Source organism: Varanus komodoensis, unplaced genomic scaffold (assembly GCF_004798865.1).
Source record: "Varanus komodoensis strain SLA01 unplaced genomic scaffold, ASM479886v1 scaffold57, whole genome shotgun sequence".
Taxonomy (NCBI): domain Eukaryota; kingdom Metazoa; phylum Chordata; class Lepidosauria; order Squamata; family Varanidae; genus Varanus; species Varanus komodoensis.
Window position 1 is genome coordinate 2,688,166 of NW_025336182.1, and position 12,819 is coordinate 2,700,984.

Consider the following 12,819-nt stretch of genomic DNA (forward strand, 5'->3'; position numbering starts at 1 on the left):
AACTGAAATTCATCCAATAATATCTGACCAGACGGAGTCATTGGCATCTCCCCTAAAGGATCTGAATCACTAGTGGAGTCCAGCTCGTGACGAATCTGAGCGATGTTCTCCTTAAAGCGCTGGGTGAAGTTGTCACAGCGGGCCATCGAGGGCGGTACAGGGTCTCTCTTAGGGCCAGGATGTATCAGCCCATGTACCACTCGAAAGAGCTCCGCTGGACGGCACTGTGAGGAGGCAATGGAAGTGGAGAAGAATTTCTTCTTCGCCGCCCTCACTGCCACAGCATAGGCTCGATAGTGAGCTCTTAAGTGTGTTCGGACAGATTCATCCCATGATTTCCTCCACCTGCACTCTAGCCGTCTCCCAACCTGCTTCATCGCCCATAATTCAGATGTGTACCATGGGGATGAACGGGCTCTGCCAGGTGGGAGAGGACGCTTAGGAGCGATCGTGTCAATAGCTCTGGCCATTTCCCCATTCCACAATTCAACCAGAGCATCAACAGGAACGCCAGCCTTATCAACCGGAATCTCCCCCAGAGCTTTCAGGAATCCATCCGGATCCATCCAGCTCCGAGGGCGGACCAACACAATAGGGTCTGCACCCTTACAGAGGGAAAGGCCGGCATCGAGCTCAAACCTCACAAGGAAGTGATCTGACCATGACAGGGGAGTCAGACACAAATTCCTCACCCTCAGATCAGATTCTTCCTGCCCTGTCGAGAAAACCAGGTCCAGAGTGTGTCCACGTTCATGGGTCGGGCCTATGACATGTTGAGACAACCCCATGGCCGTCATGGAGGCCATGAAGTCCTGAGCCGCTCTGGTCAGACCAGTCTCAGCATGGAAATTGAAGTTCCCCAGGATGTTGGTCCTGGGGGTCTTCAGCACCAGGTCCGAGACGATCTCCGTCAGCTCAGGCAGGGAGTCTGATGGGCAGAAAGGTGCACCAACAGAATCCCCAATCTGTCTCGGTTGCCCAACACCAAATAGAGGTACTCTAGACCCAGCCTTGAGAGAACAGGAAGCCCTGTGAGGGAAATTGAAGCTCGATAGATTAAAGCGACCCCCCCCTCCCCTCCCCTCTGGACATGGCTGGTGCTGGACTAGATACCCAGGTGGGCACAGCTGAGAGGGCTACATCCCCCCCTCCCTCCCAGGACTCTGTAATGCAAGCCAGGTTGGCCCCCTCATCCACAATTAAGTCGTGGATGAGGGATGTTTTGTTATGGACCGACCTGGCATTAAGCAGCAGCACCGTCAGGCCCAAGGGGCGGTTGATAAGCTTACCTGGAACCTTCCGGTTGGGGGAATAACCAGAAGGGGGAACAGGTGTCAACCATCTGTCCCTCCTTCTTCTATGCTGACTCATTAAACCCCCAACGCCATATTGACCATTGCCCAAAACCACCCCAGTGGTGGCGCCCACGCGCTCCCCAGGTAACCCCATGGTAGCAGCCAGGCATGAATCCATTAAAACAATCTAATAAAATACAATTAAAATGCAATAAAAATACAATAAAACCCTCCAACCCACCCAATTACAAAAGCCCACCTGCACACACACAGCGTCTCTGACCAGCCCAGCCCCCGCACGGCCCCGAATGGCAGCGATGCCCTTAGGCCACGGCCCCTCCCTGCGCCCCCCCAATCCAGCACAGCTGCCGCCCACGCTGGGGGGGGGGGGCAAGGGCAGGGCTCGCGGGGGACTCGCCTTTGCTGCCCACGTGAAGTGCTCCTCGGCGCTTGGAGCACACCTGGCGAGCACGGTTGCGGGACCGGACGGGCATCCGCCGCTCGCACACCTGCAGGCATCGCTCCGTCCCCCTTTCCACAGCGAGCTCCCCAGCCCCGTCGAAGTGGCAGGTCTGCGGCTGGCGCCGTTGGCGGGGGGCCCGCCTTCCCTCACTCCCGCCTGCCACGTCCGCACGCACGGCTCCGCCACAGCTGCTCCTGGGGCAAGAATGCGGGTGCTCGGCTACCTGTGTACGTGGGAGCTCCCCTCTCGCAGCTCAGTCGCGTCCTCCACGACGGGGCAAACAGGCCAGGCACCCCCAATGTGACGCTTGGTGCTTTGCATTCTGCTCGTCCAGGGCTGCTGGGGGTGGGAAAGCCCTGGCGGAAAACAGAGGCTCTCATCTGGAGGAGACGCTCCCAAGCAAGCCTGGCCCGTCTCCATACCCAAATGCAGGCAGAGGTGCCGAGAGATCCTGCGCTCCCAGACCCTCTGCCAGCTGCCCGTCACACAACAGCTGCTCCCCCTGCTGTCTGTGGGCGGCCCCGGGACTTCTACCTTACTCTGAAATCCCACACTTTACGGAGAGATTGTTTCAAGCTTTCTTTTGTACACTGCTCAGACATCTTTTATCTGTTGGGCTGTCTAGAAATTTAATTAATTTAATTTAATTTAATATAAACCAAAGGCCCAAAGTTACACACACACAATATTGATTAAATTGGCTTTGGTTGTCGGATAGTCTCAATATTTAATAAATAAAACAAATATGCATCAAACAACCAAAGTTACACACACACATTGTGTTTAAGGGTGAATTTTCCCAGCCAGGTGTACTCCATGGATAGTAGCCAGTATTCAGATAGGTGTTCAAGGATAGGCTGGACATGCACATGGTAGGCATGTCATGAGTGAAGCTGGCTGGAGCCGGGGGTCAGACTAGATGGATCGGGTGGCCCCTTCTGACCCGCTCTGTTTCTGTTTCAGATGGGAATAAATACAGGGCTACAAAGGGAACAGTTTTTTCCAAACTAAATTGGAGCACCAAACTAAATTGCCCCAGACCTTCTGTTACTGTGATTTTTGTCCCCAGCAAATGTACCAATACATACATGAACAATCCAGAAATGTTCTTCAAGAGTCATTGTTTTCACAGGCGGCCTCTGCTGGCAGGAGCCAGCTGTGCAATTCCATGCCTTTGGAATAATAAGCTATCACTGGTATTATGAATTCACCCTTCTCTTGAAAAGGACCAAGGTGCCTTCCAACAAAATTCTGAAAACAGTCAAAATGCAAAATAATTAAGTATTCCCATTAAAAATACCAACATACATTGAAACACAGTTATGCTTGCGATGGGCTGGTTCAATGACTTAAGGCACTGGGCAGAGAAGGAGAAGGTCTGTCCCAAGCAAGGATTTTCTAGGTCCAGGTTTTGAATTTTCAGTTCTTGTGTGTTAAAAATGCTTCCCGGTTCCATGCTTTTTTTAAGTTACTGGCCATCCTGCTTATGGAGATACCCAAGGATTTATTGTCTGGAAACCTGGGATGAAGTAAAGCTGCTCTCATTTGCCAGGGTGCTATGACGGGGATGCACTTAGCATTTTTAAATGTTGTGTTTAAGTTGATAAATTCCAATATATTAGGCTTTTCCTTTCACTACCAGTAAGTTGCTACACACACACACACACACACAGAGAGAGAGAGAGAGAGAGAGAGAGCGCGCGCGAGAGCGAGAGCGCGAGCGAGCGAGCGCGAGCGCACACCCTGGACTCCAGTAACCATTTCCAGCACTGGGACTGATCTGATTATTTTCCAGACATGGCAAGATTCAAGGCTTCTGCAGAGAGTATAAGCCGCCCCGAGGCTTCGGCGAATGGGGCGGCATAAAAATGTTTTAATAAATAAATAAAATAAATATAACAGCACAAATATTCAGGACCCAAAGAGCTTGACTGTGTCTTTCTTACTCCAAGTTCTGCTTGTGAGTCTCATCTCGGATCGTCTTCTTGCCATTCTGCATCTGGATAGCCAGCAGGCTTACTGCCAAAATCTTGCTTTGCTCTTCGTATCCATTTGAGAGACAAAGTTGCTTTGGAGGGAGGCAGGATGCAGCATGCAAGGTGCGCATTTGCCACGCGCCCACAGGAAACAATCGGCATCCATTATGTCTGAAAAAGACCTGAAAGGCAGCTGCTATTCAAAATGGAGGCTTCAGAGAGGAGTCAGCAAAAAGGGCTTTTATGTTCACTCTAAAGGCGTTCCTTGCGCATTGTTGCGGAAGGTGTTGAATGCTCCGAAGTTCGTGTGTGTGTGTGTGTGAGATTTTAAATTCAAATGCCAGCTTAATTATCAGTTCCCTCCCATGATCACACTGAGCACGTTTTCCATGGAGCCGGTGAACACACATGACAAATTTCGCACCATCGACTCGGAGTGAAATCTCAAGCACCTGGCTGCCAGCTTTCTGCCCCACGGCAAGGGCAGCAGCATTCCCACCCCAGGCATCCTCCAGAGCTTCCCAACTCTCCTCTGTGGAGCAGGCCAGGCCAGGCCAGGCCAGGCCAGGCGTGGGCCCGAGTCCTGAAGCTCAATGTTTTGCCAGGTGAGGCAGAAACTTCCGTTTTGTGCATTTCAGCGTCCTCTGGGCCAGTGTGCAAGGATGAGGAATTCTTTCCATGCTGCCCCGGTGAGAGGCCCGTTCTGCCAGCGGCTGGGGGGCGCATGAGGCATGGCTGTTCCCTACGGCAGCTGGGTCCCCCGCCCCGGGACCAGTACCACCCCACTCCCTGCTGGCCTCGGGGGCTGGGGGGAAGCCTATGGCTTTGGCATGCCTTGGGCATGGATGAGCACTCTCCCCCTCTGTCCTAATGCCGTCAAGGTGAGCGGTAGGAGATTCCGGATGGATAAAAGGAAGTCCTTCATGCACCATGGTTAAACTGGGATTCTTTACAAGACGTGGTCCAAACGGCACAGGTAATCCACTGAGACCAACCACTTGGAATGTCCGTGAAGCAGGTTGATAATTTAGTTTTTTTATATGCATCAGTGAATGGCAAGGACTGGCCCGGTACAACATTCACCTGCATAAGAACTCCCCCTGCCCCCGGTCAATTAAGACTTGTGCCAAAGGCAGGTCTGCTGGCTTTGCCCAGGTGTCCAGGGCAGGTGGCGTGGGGAGCTGCTCGGGGAACACTTCTCAGGGCTGCCCTGCTCACCAGAACTGGAGGCCGCTTCTCCGAGTCGGGGGGCCCAGCGCAATGCCTGATGGGCGTTGAGGGGAAAGGGTATGGGAGAGCCAGAGGTACACCCTGTGCACGAAAGCTCCAACTTCTTCACAAACCTGCTGCCAGGAGAAGCCTCAGGCCACTAGCCCTGGCAGGTGAAGCTGGTGCGAAAGGCCCTCGCGGAGCAGGGAGGGCAGGCTGGACCAAGCTGAAGGCCGGGCATCCGGACATGCCCCACGGGGTGGGGGCAGACGCTCCCTCCTGGAGCGGGCACAGGAATCCTTGCGCTGCTACAGATTCTTGATCCTCCCGACGCCACAGCCTTTCGCAGGGCACCGTGGGCTGTGAGGGAAAAGAAGCGACTGCAGAGGACAGGGAAGGGGGGGCACGTTTCCTCCTCCTCTTCTCCAGACCCTTCTTCTGAGCTAGTTTGCTGGGACCGGGCAGGGGAAGGGTGGAGAGGGAGCCCAACCAGAGCCCCCCACCGGCACTGCGGGGAGGGAGTTGCCCCCACCTGTTCAATGTGTCAGGGGATCTGCCCATCTGGCAGGGCCAGCAGCGCACAGGATCTCACAAGAGCACAGAATCACAGAATAGCCGAGCTGGAAGGGGCCACGAAGGCCATCAGGTCCACCCCCTGCTGTTGCAGGACACCAGGTCACACCACCCCACTCAGAGGGCTGCCCAGGTTCTTTCTGAATGTCCCCAGTGTGGGAGGGCCCCCCACCTCTCCAGGCAGCTGGTCCCACCGTCACACTGTTCCGACAGGGAGGAAGCTTTTCCTGACGTCCAGCCTTGGGGCCAGAGCATGAAAAGGTCGGCTTGTCATCAGGAACAAAGTTTTCAGAGCCCCTGAAGAGCTTGTTGCAGGTTCTGAGCTGTGCAGCTCTGAAACGGGATCTGAAGTCCCCGTGTAAAGAAATCCAGAACCTTTGCAAGGTTGTACACTATGTTCCAGAGGTGAATGGCTTTCACGGTAACTTTCCCAGAACAAGCAGCGATTTCAAGAAATTTAAAATCCCAAATAGCCAGAAAGCTACTCTCACCCCAACCAGAAATACCAAGCTTGTGGGACACTCGATTTGGCCTTCCCATTTCTGCTGCCTTCTAACTGCAACCCCCATCAGTCCCAGCCAGCCTTGCCATTGCTAGCGGAACCCATATCCAGCATCTGGAGGGCTCCAGGTTGGGAGAGCGCGCTGCAAGACCATTATGGACAGGCGCTAGGCAGGACCCCCACAAATCTACAGAAGAGACCAATGCCAGAAAAGGAGGCCCTGTTAAAGAAAGCCGCCACAGAAAGTCTTCCAAGGAGAATCTCTGCAAACTTTTATTTGCAAACTGCATTTCAAAACTGGGCTTAACAAAGAGGTATATTTTAAAAACTGAATTGTGGGACCAGAATACCATTTTAGAGGCAATGGAAAGCTTAAAAAGAATCAAGATGAGCAAAACCTTGATGCTGCTGCAGGAGCCGGCAGAGCTTTTCACACAAGGAAGTGAGACACGACTCGCTGGAATGTATGTCCAAACAGAAACAGAAAAGAACAGCCTGGAGGGGTCCATGGTCAGAAGTTCTGCATTTAAGCTGGCCTGGGACGTGCCGCTGCTTATGGGGGCAGGGGCCCCCGCATGGGCCCCCGCGGAGGCACCATGGGTCTCTGGGCGGGGCGGGGCGGAAGGGGGATTCGCTGGTAGCCGTAGGGAGGTGGCCGTGGGGGGCCGTTGTATCCGTGGGGCGGCATCAGGGGCGGAGGCCCTCGCATCCCATGGGGCGGCATGGGACCAGGGTGACCTGGAAGATTAAGAGGCACACGTTAGACAAACCCAGACGCCCCTCCTCCTCCTCTGGACCAAAGGCCAGACTGAAGTACAGGCAGACCCGGAAGCTTCACAATCAGACAAACCCTCTTTTGGAAGTTTAGGAACACTCCTTGAGAGTTCCTTCTTTTGTGGGAAGGAAAAATCCCAAAGAATTTCTCTTCGCTAACGTGTCTTACAAGAACTTGAGGTATACCGAAGACTTAGGCAGTTTCTTCCCAACATGTATTGATTCACTGGAATTAGGCTGCCTGAGGGGAGGTCAGTGGGCAGAAACAGTGGGGGAAGCCCAGAAAAGTTTGCAAAAATGACAGGATCCACTGCTTCAAGAGCCCACAAAGCACACTCAAAACCAGGGTCCTACATGTAGTCCGAAGCTCAGTGCATGTGAGAAAACTCTGCAAACTCTGGCTTTCGAGGAACTTTTCAATGACTGTGCACGCACTCCTCACGTGGGCGGTGGCTGGAGAAAGAACTGGAACACTGCGAATTTAGCGAGGCAGGGAGGGAGGAAGCCCTCAGCCACAAAGGTATTTTCTCTCAGACACACACATCGGCTGTGGCACTGAATCCACAGCTTTGAGTAACTTCCGAATCCACTCACAGGTGTTTCAGTTCCCATTATCCCTTATCATGCTGCTTAGGGATGATGCGCATTGGGGAGACCAGGGTGGGGGCAAACTGACTGGCAGGCTATAACCCGCCAGAAGCAAATGTTAAAATTGGAATCGTTTGGGGGTTATTTCAGTATAAACAAGTCTATCAAAGAAATTCACACCAAGGTATATGCAGGCATCAGGAGGAAACTGGCCCAGCCAAAAACTTTTGCCACTCTCCCCCATGCCTCCCTGGTGCTACAGAACTGAAACAGAAACGGAATTCAGAAATTTACTTACCCATCGGTGAGCCGAAGTGGGGCCCCCGGGGAGGCATGCCCATGGGTGGCGGCCCAGGGTGGGGCATGCCCGGAGGAGGGCGGGGGGGCGGCTGGCCCCCTGCTCCCGGTGGCCCTGGGTGATGCGGACCCATGCCAGGCATGCCATGATGGACCTGCATTTGCGGCATTCCTGGAAAGACGGAACAATCAGGCGGCTTTGGCAGAGTCTGTGGTAGCCCCTGATGGCACGGAAGGTGCCATGCACACACCCAGCTATACTCCAGACCCTCCCCCCGTGTCCCCCCACCCTTTTTGCTCAGTCGTTAAGTCACGTCCGACCCTTCGCAACCCCATGGGCGACATTCCTCCAGGCTCTCCTGCCCACCATCCCTCGGAGTCCACCCAACCCCATCCCACTGCATTCCTGCAAATCTTAGCCAGAATCAGGGGGCCGACTTGCTCTATGCTGGTCCAGCACCCACAGCAAAGCTGGCATTCACAGTTCCCTGCAGCCTGCCGCCTCCTCCAGCTGCCCCCAGTAGCCCCCACGTGGGGAGCAAGGAAAGACCTGGCCAAGCACAGGCAGGCTCCCCTGACAAGGGGAGGCCATGGAAGGGGCAGCGACCTTCTGCCAGGGAGGAGAGAGAGAAGATGCCCCCAGCACGACACCTACCTGGATGCATCCCGCTGGGTGGGAAAGGGTGTGGGTGAGGAGGGTGTGCCGCACCAGGAGCCCCTCCCGAAGGGGGTCCTGGAGCCCCAGCACCTGGCGGCATGGGTGGCGGAGGCATCGCTGGAGGCATCCCCGGGGGCATGGCTCCTGGCGGTGGGACTGGTGGCGGGAACGATCCTGGCGGGGGGATGCCTGTCACAGAAAAGGCAGAAAATTGAAGGATCCGGAAGAAAGGACAAGGCAAGCGCAACACGATCCACAAAACCACCACTCACCATTGGAAAGCGAGGCTCCCCTTTGCCATTTCTCTCTCTCTCTCTCTCTACCCACACACACACTGCAGCAACACACCACAGCCGAAAGAAAAAGTACCCCATTAAACCCTCAACTTCATTCAACAAGACTGACCTCCCCCCCCTTGCAAATGAAGCCTTAACTGGTTCTTCACCTGGTTCAAGCCTGTATTCTAGTGAGACATGTAGGAAGGAAAGGGCCAGATAAAGCATCAATGGTATTAGAAACATAGAAACAGAGCGAGTCAGAAGGGGCCTCCCGGGCCATCTAGTCTGACTGGCACCAGCCGGCTCCGCTCACGACATGCCCACCATGTGCAAGTCCAGTCCATCCTTGAACACCCACACCGATGGAGCCTCAACGACCTCTCGTGGAAGCCCATTCCACACCCTCGGGGTCCTGACTGTCAGGAAGTGCTTCCTGGCATCCAGATGGAACCTGGGCTCCCTGAGCTTGGCTCCGTTGGGGCGCGTCCTGCCTTCCTCTGTATTAATTTTAACTTGAGTAGCCGGGCTACTTTACTGTTTCGAGCAGAAAAGGAAGAGGATGTTTGGGGTGGAGATAGTGCAAATTGAAAGGAAGAACATATTATGCAGGAGTTTGAAACTACCATCCCCACCCCGCAACACACACAAAACACCTCTGCATACCTGGCGGGGTAACTCCTGGCCCCAAGGTTGTAACAACTGGAGTGGGCACTGAAGGTGGAGGAGGAGCGTCTGCAAAGAGCTGATGAGGCCGGTCGGCCTGTGAGAGGGGGTTCTGTGCAGCCAAGAGGCGCTCCGCAGCCGAGCCGTGCCTCTCGCCCTTGGAATCCTTCTTGAAGGCGTAGGAGACGGTGATGGGGCGGTTGCACAGGTACTGTCCGTTCATGGCCTCGATCGCAGCATCGGATGCATCAAAGCTGGCAAAGTTGATGAAGGCGTATCCCTTGGAGTTGCCGGTGTCAGGGTCACGCATGATTTTGGGGGTCTGCAGGATGACCCCAAAGGCGCTGAACGTATCGTACAGCAGCTTCTCGTCAATCTCGGGGTCCAGGTTGCCAATAAAGATGTTGGCACCCACATCCAGGTTCTTGTTGTGGGCTGAGGCCTTGTTGACCCGGATCGGCTTCCCGTAGAGCTTGATCATGTTCATGATTTTGATGGCATAGTCGGCATCCTCCTCGCTGAGGAACTCCACAAATCCATAGCCTAAAAGGAGATGACCATAATAGCTACTGAAAATGGGACGCAAGGCATAGCTGCCTGTTTGCATCTCCTGGACTTCTTTTGTTTAATATGCATTGCAAGCTGCCCTAGGATAAAGATTTCAAGGGCCCCAAATAAGCAACCAAATGAATTTAGGAGGATTTGTGTAACTTTTAACGGCCTCGGTCTACGGGAATTATTGCCCAGCCAAAGCAATTTTCATTCTACTTGAAAATGACATGTGGATGAAGACACAGAAAAGCAAGCTGAATTGCACTTTACTCGCAGTCTCATGAGCAAAAGCCACATCCACCATCAGCCCAGAAGTAAGATATACTAGGACAGACATCCAACGCACACGAACTCCCTTTAAAGGGACAAGCTGGTTCTATTCAGTACTCAGGGCATTTTCATCACATACCTTGATGCTGGCCAGTGACTCTGTCTTTGGGCATGTGAGTGTTAACAACCGGGCCTGCCTGGAGGAAGAGCTCCCACAGGAGAGGTTCGCTGACCTTTTCGTCCAGACCTCCAACATACACGGTGGCATCTGCAACAGAGACAAAAAAATCCCTGCTTGGTCATACAGACAGAGAGCAATCCATGTTTAATCTTTGCAAGAGCTGCTGTATTTTACTGGTCTATTCTTTAGTTACCCTGCACACTTAAGATAGAGGAGTAGGGCATGTAAGCATCGTTAAGGACTACACTTGTTTATAGCAGGTAGATGAGAAGGACTTACAGAACATTCCACACATACACTTATATGAACAATGTTATTTTTAAGAGAAAAACGGTTTAAAACTTCCAAATAATCTTTTCTCAATCTGCTACTCTCCAGATGTGTGGGCCGTCATCCTCAAAAAGCAGAGACTTGATGGCTAGGGATGATAGGATCTGTACTCCAACACATCGGGGGGGGGGTGCAGGTGGGCAGGAGCACCCTAGAAACCTTATGGTGACCTTGTGTCGAACTGCAGCATGTTTGGGCTGCTGTTGGGCCAGCAGTCTTCCACCAAACCGTTCTAGACAACAGCCCCTTGGGACAGGAGCTGCTCCAAAATGCACCCACAATGAAAGTAAAGCACCATACACGTTACTTATTGTCGAACTAGATTCAGAAGGTTGCGAAAATGTATTTTGAATACACTTGTACCGTTACTTTAACTGAACCCTTTTTCATAGCGTTTTAAAAACGTATATAATAGAGGATCCCTTGCGTGTTACGATAGGAAAAAAAGTCCTACAACTCCCAGTATTCCTCGGCCAGTCCTTGCGTCTGGGAGATGCTGGGAGCTGAAGGCCTTCTATGCTGCCTGAACAGGCATGGGTTCGTGCCCTCGATGCATATATAATACGCATACAGTGGCCCCTTGGGGATTTGTTAACAGGAATATACGTCCTCCTCTGGGGTGGGGAACTGCGGACTCCTCTCCTCCCCTCAGGAGGAAGGCACCAGCCCGCCCTCACCAAGAAACAGCGTCGCTTTGGACCCCTCTTCCAAAATGGAGGCGCCCCGTCCCCACAAGGAGCCCGACGGCCCCGTCCACGATTCCCCCTCCACAGGGAGGGAGGGAGGGAGGGAGGGAGGCTGCAGTGGGAGCAGTCTCGCCCCCGCACGCCCGCCCGCACACGCGGCGGCGCAGCCCTCCCCGCGCGTCCCACTGGCAGCCCCCGTTACCTTGGTTCCTCTCGGAGATCGGCCCGGCAGCCATCTCGAGGCAGGCGCTTCCCTTCCGCAGCCACGATGACCTCCCTCAGCCCACTTCCGCTCTGGAGCGGTTGTTACGTGTGTGAGGTAAGGCGGCTCTCCTTCAGCCATCTTGACTCCTGGCGGAACACTGCGCGCCAAGTCGCTGTTATCGATGTTGTATTTCAGACACAGGAAAAGGTCGAAACGAAGCCTCATGTTTTGCGTCACTTCCGGTCCCGGTCCTGACCGCTCAGACGGAGGAACTAGGCGGACCAATCAGCACGAGCGCAGCGCCACGCCCCCTTCCGCCCCTACCATCTTCCCGCCTTTTTCCACCCCGGCGCGTTGGATACTTGCGCGCGCGCGTCCTCTCCCCCTTGAATTCCTGAAGTGACAAGCAAAATACGTTAAAAAAACTAAAATATCATTATGGCTGTATAATTGTAACCATTACAATATGAGGAGTCTGCCCAGCTCCTCCAAGTCCATGCAGCATAGCAGCCCGCTTTCGGTGCCTCTGAGCATGTGCAGAATAGCAACTTTCGTCCCTAACTGCAACCGGCTGAGCTGACGTAGGGATCCCAAGGAAGAGTCCACGGGGCTTTTTCAAGGCATTGGGCTTGGAACAAATGAGGGAGTGCCTTTGAACATGTACAGGGCCCCTTCTTCAGCTAGCAGGTGCTTGTTCCAATAGGTGGGACTGGGACAAGTTTTGCAAAGAATGATAGTAATAATTTTTGATAACAAGCATAACACTAAAACTAGTGTGGCTTCAGGTGCCACCGGTCCTATACAGAAGCCATCCTACAATTCCTGGCTATGGTGACTGAGTGCATGAGGGGCTGCAGGACTTTTTCCCATCTTTACATGCATGCTTATTATGCTATTTGCTAAGTATTTTTAGAGCAACATTTAAAAAAACTGGGCGGCTGGCATGTCGAATGCTGTCCTTCAGCACCATCTTCATCAGGTTTTGAATTTTGGGACTCGGGGCCTACCCAAGCTACGAGGGCAGCGATTTCTTGTTTTGTCTTCTGGGACGTGTGCGCCTTGTGCTGAACCAGTCATCCTGGTAGCTAGTTGGGAATGGCCCCGTGGCAGCCATGACATACCCTCGCAATGCCAAATGTGCCCACCGACTCAAAAAAGATGGAGCCCCCTGAAACACTACAGTGCCGCTAAGGGACTAGATCCTGTACACGCAACGTAATGCAGAATTAGACTTGCCTTTTTCCCCCAGAAACTCTACTCTTGAAGGCAAGATGATTTGGGAGAGCTAAGCAGCGATCATATGATTCACACTGAGAGTG

At 53.4% G+C, this 12,819-nt stretch overlaps 1 protein-coding gene across 1 annotated transcript; it reads right to left on the bottom strand.

Moving 5' to 3' along the window:
* Positions 1–6,266: 6,266 nt before the first annotated feature.
* On the bottom strand, positions 6,267–11,648 carry SF3B4 (splicing factor 3b subunit 4). Its single transcript, XM_044449325.1, has 6 exons — positions 11,498–11,648; positions 10,238–10,366; positions 9,277–9,819; positions 8,333–8,524; positions 7,679–7,849; positions 6,267–6,756 (listed from the first exon to the last, which is right to left on the bottom strand). Exons 1-6 carry the CDS (start codon positions 11,529–11,531, stop codon positions 6,572–6,574), a joined length of 1,254 nt encoding a protein of 417 aa, XP_044305260.1. The 5' UTR covers positions 11,532–11,648; the 3' UTR covers positions 6,267–6,571.
* Positions 11,649–12,819: the final 1,171 nt, after the last annotated feature.

Bases quoted from the DNA above. Each gene is read 5' to 3' on its own strand.
- SF3B4 (XM_044449325.1), bottom strand. From the start codon at position 11,531: ATGGCTGCCGGGCCGATCTCCGAGAGGAACCAAG. The intron at 10,367-11,497 runs GTAACGGGGGCT...TCTCTGTTGCAG, and splicing joins GATCTCCGAGAGGAACCAAG to ATGCCACCGTGTATGTTGGA. The intron at 7,850-8,332 runs GTAGGTGTCGTG...CCGTCTTTCCAG, and splicing joins ACCCAGCGGGATGCATCCAG to GAATGCCGCAAATGCAGGTC.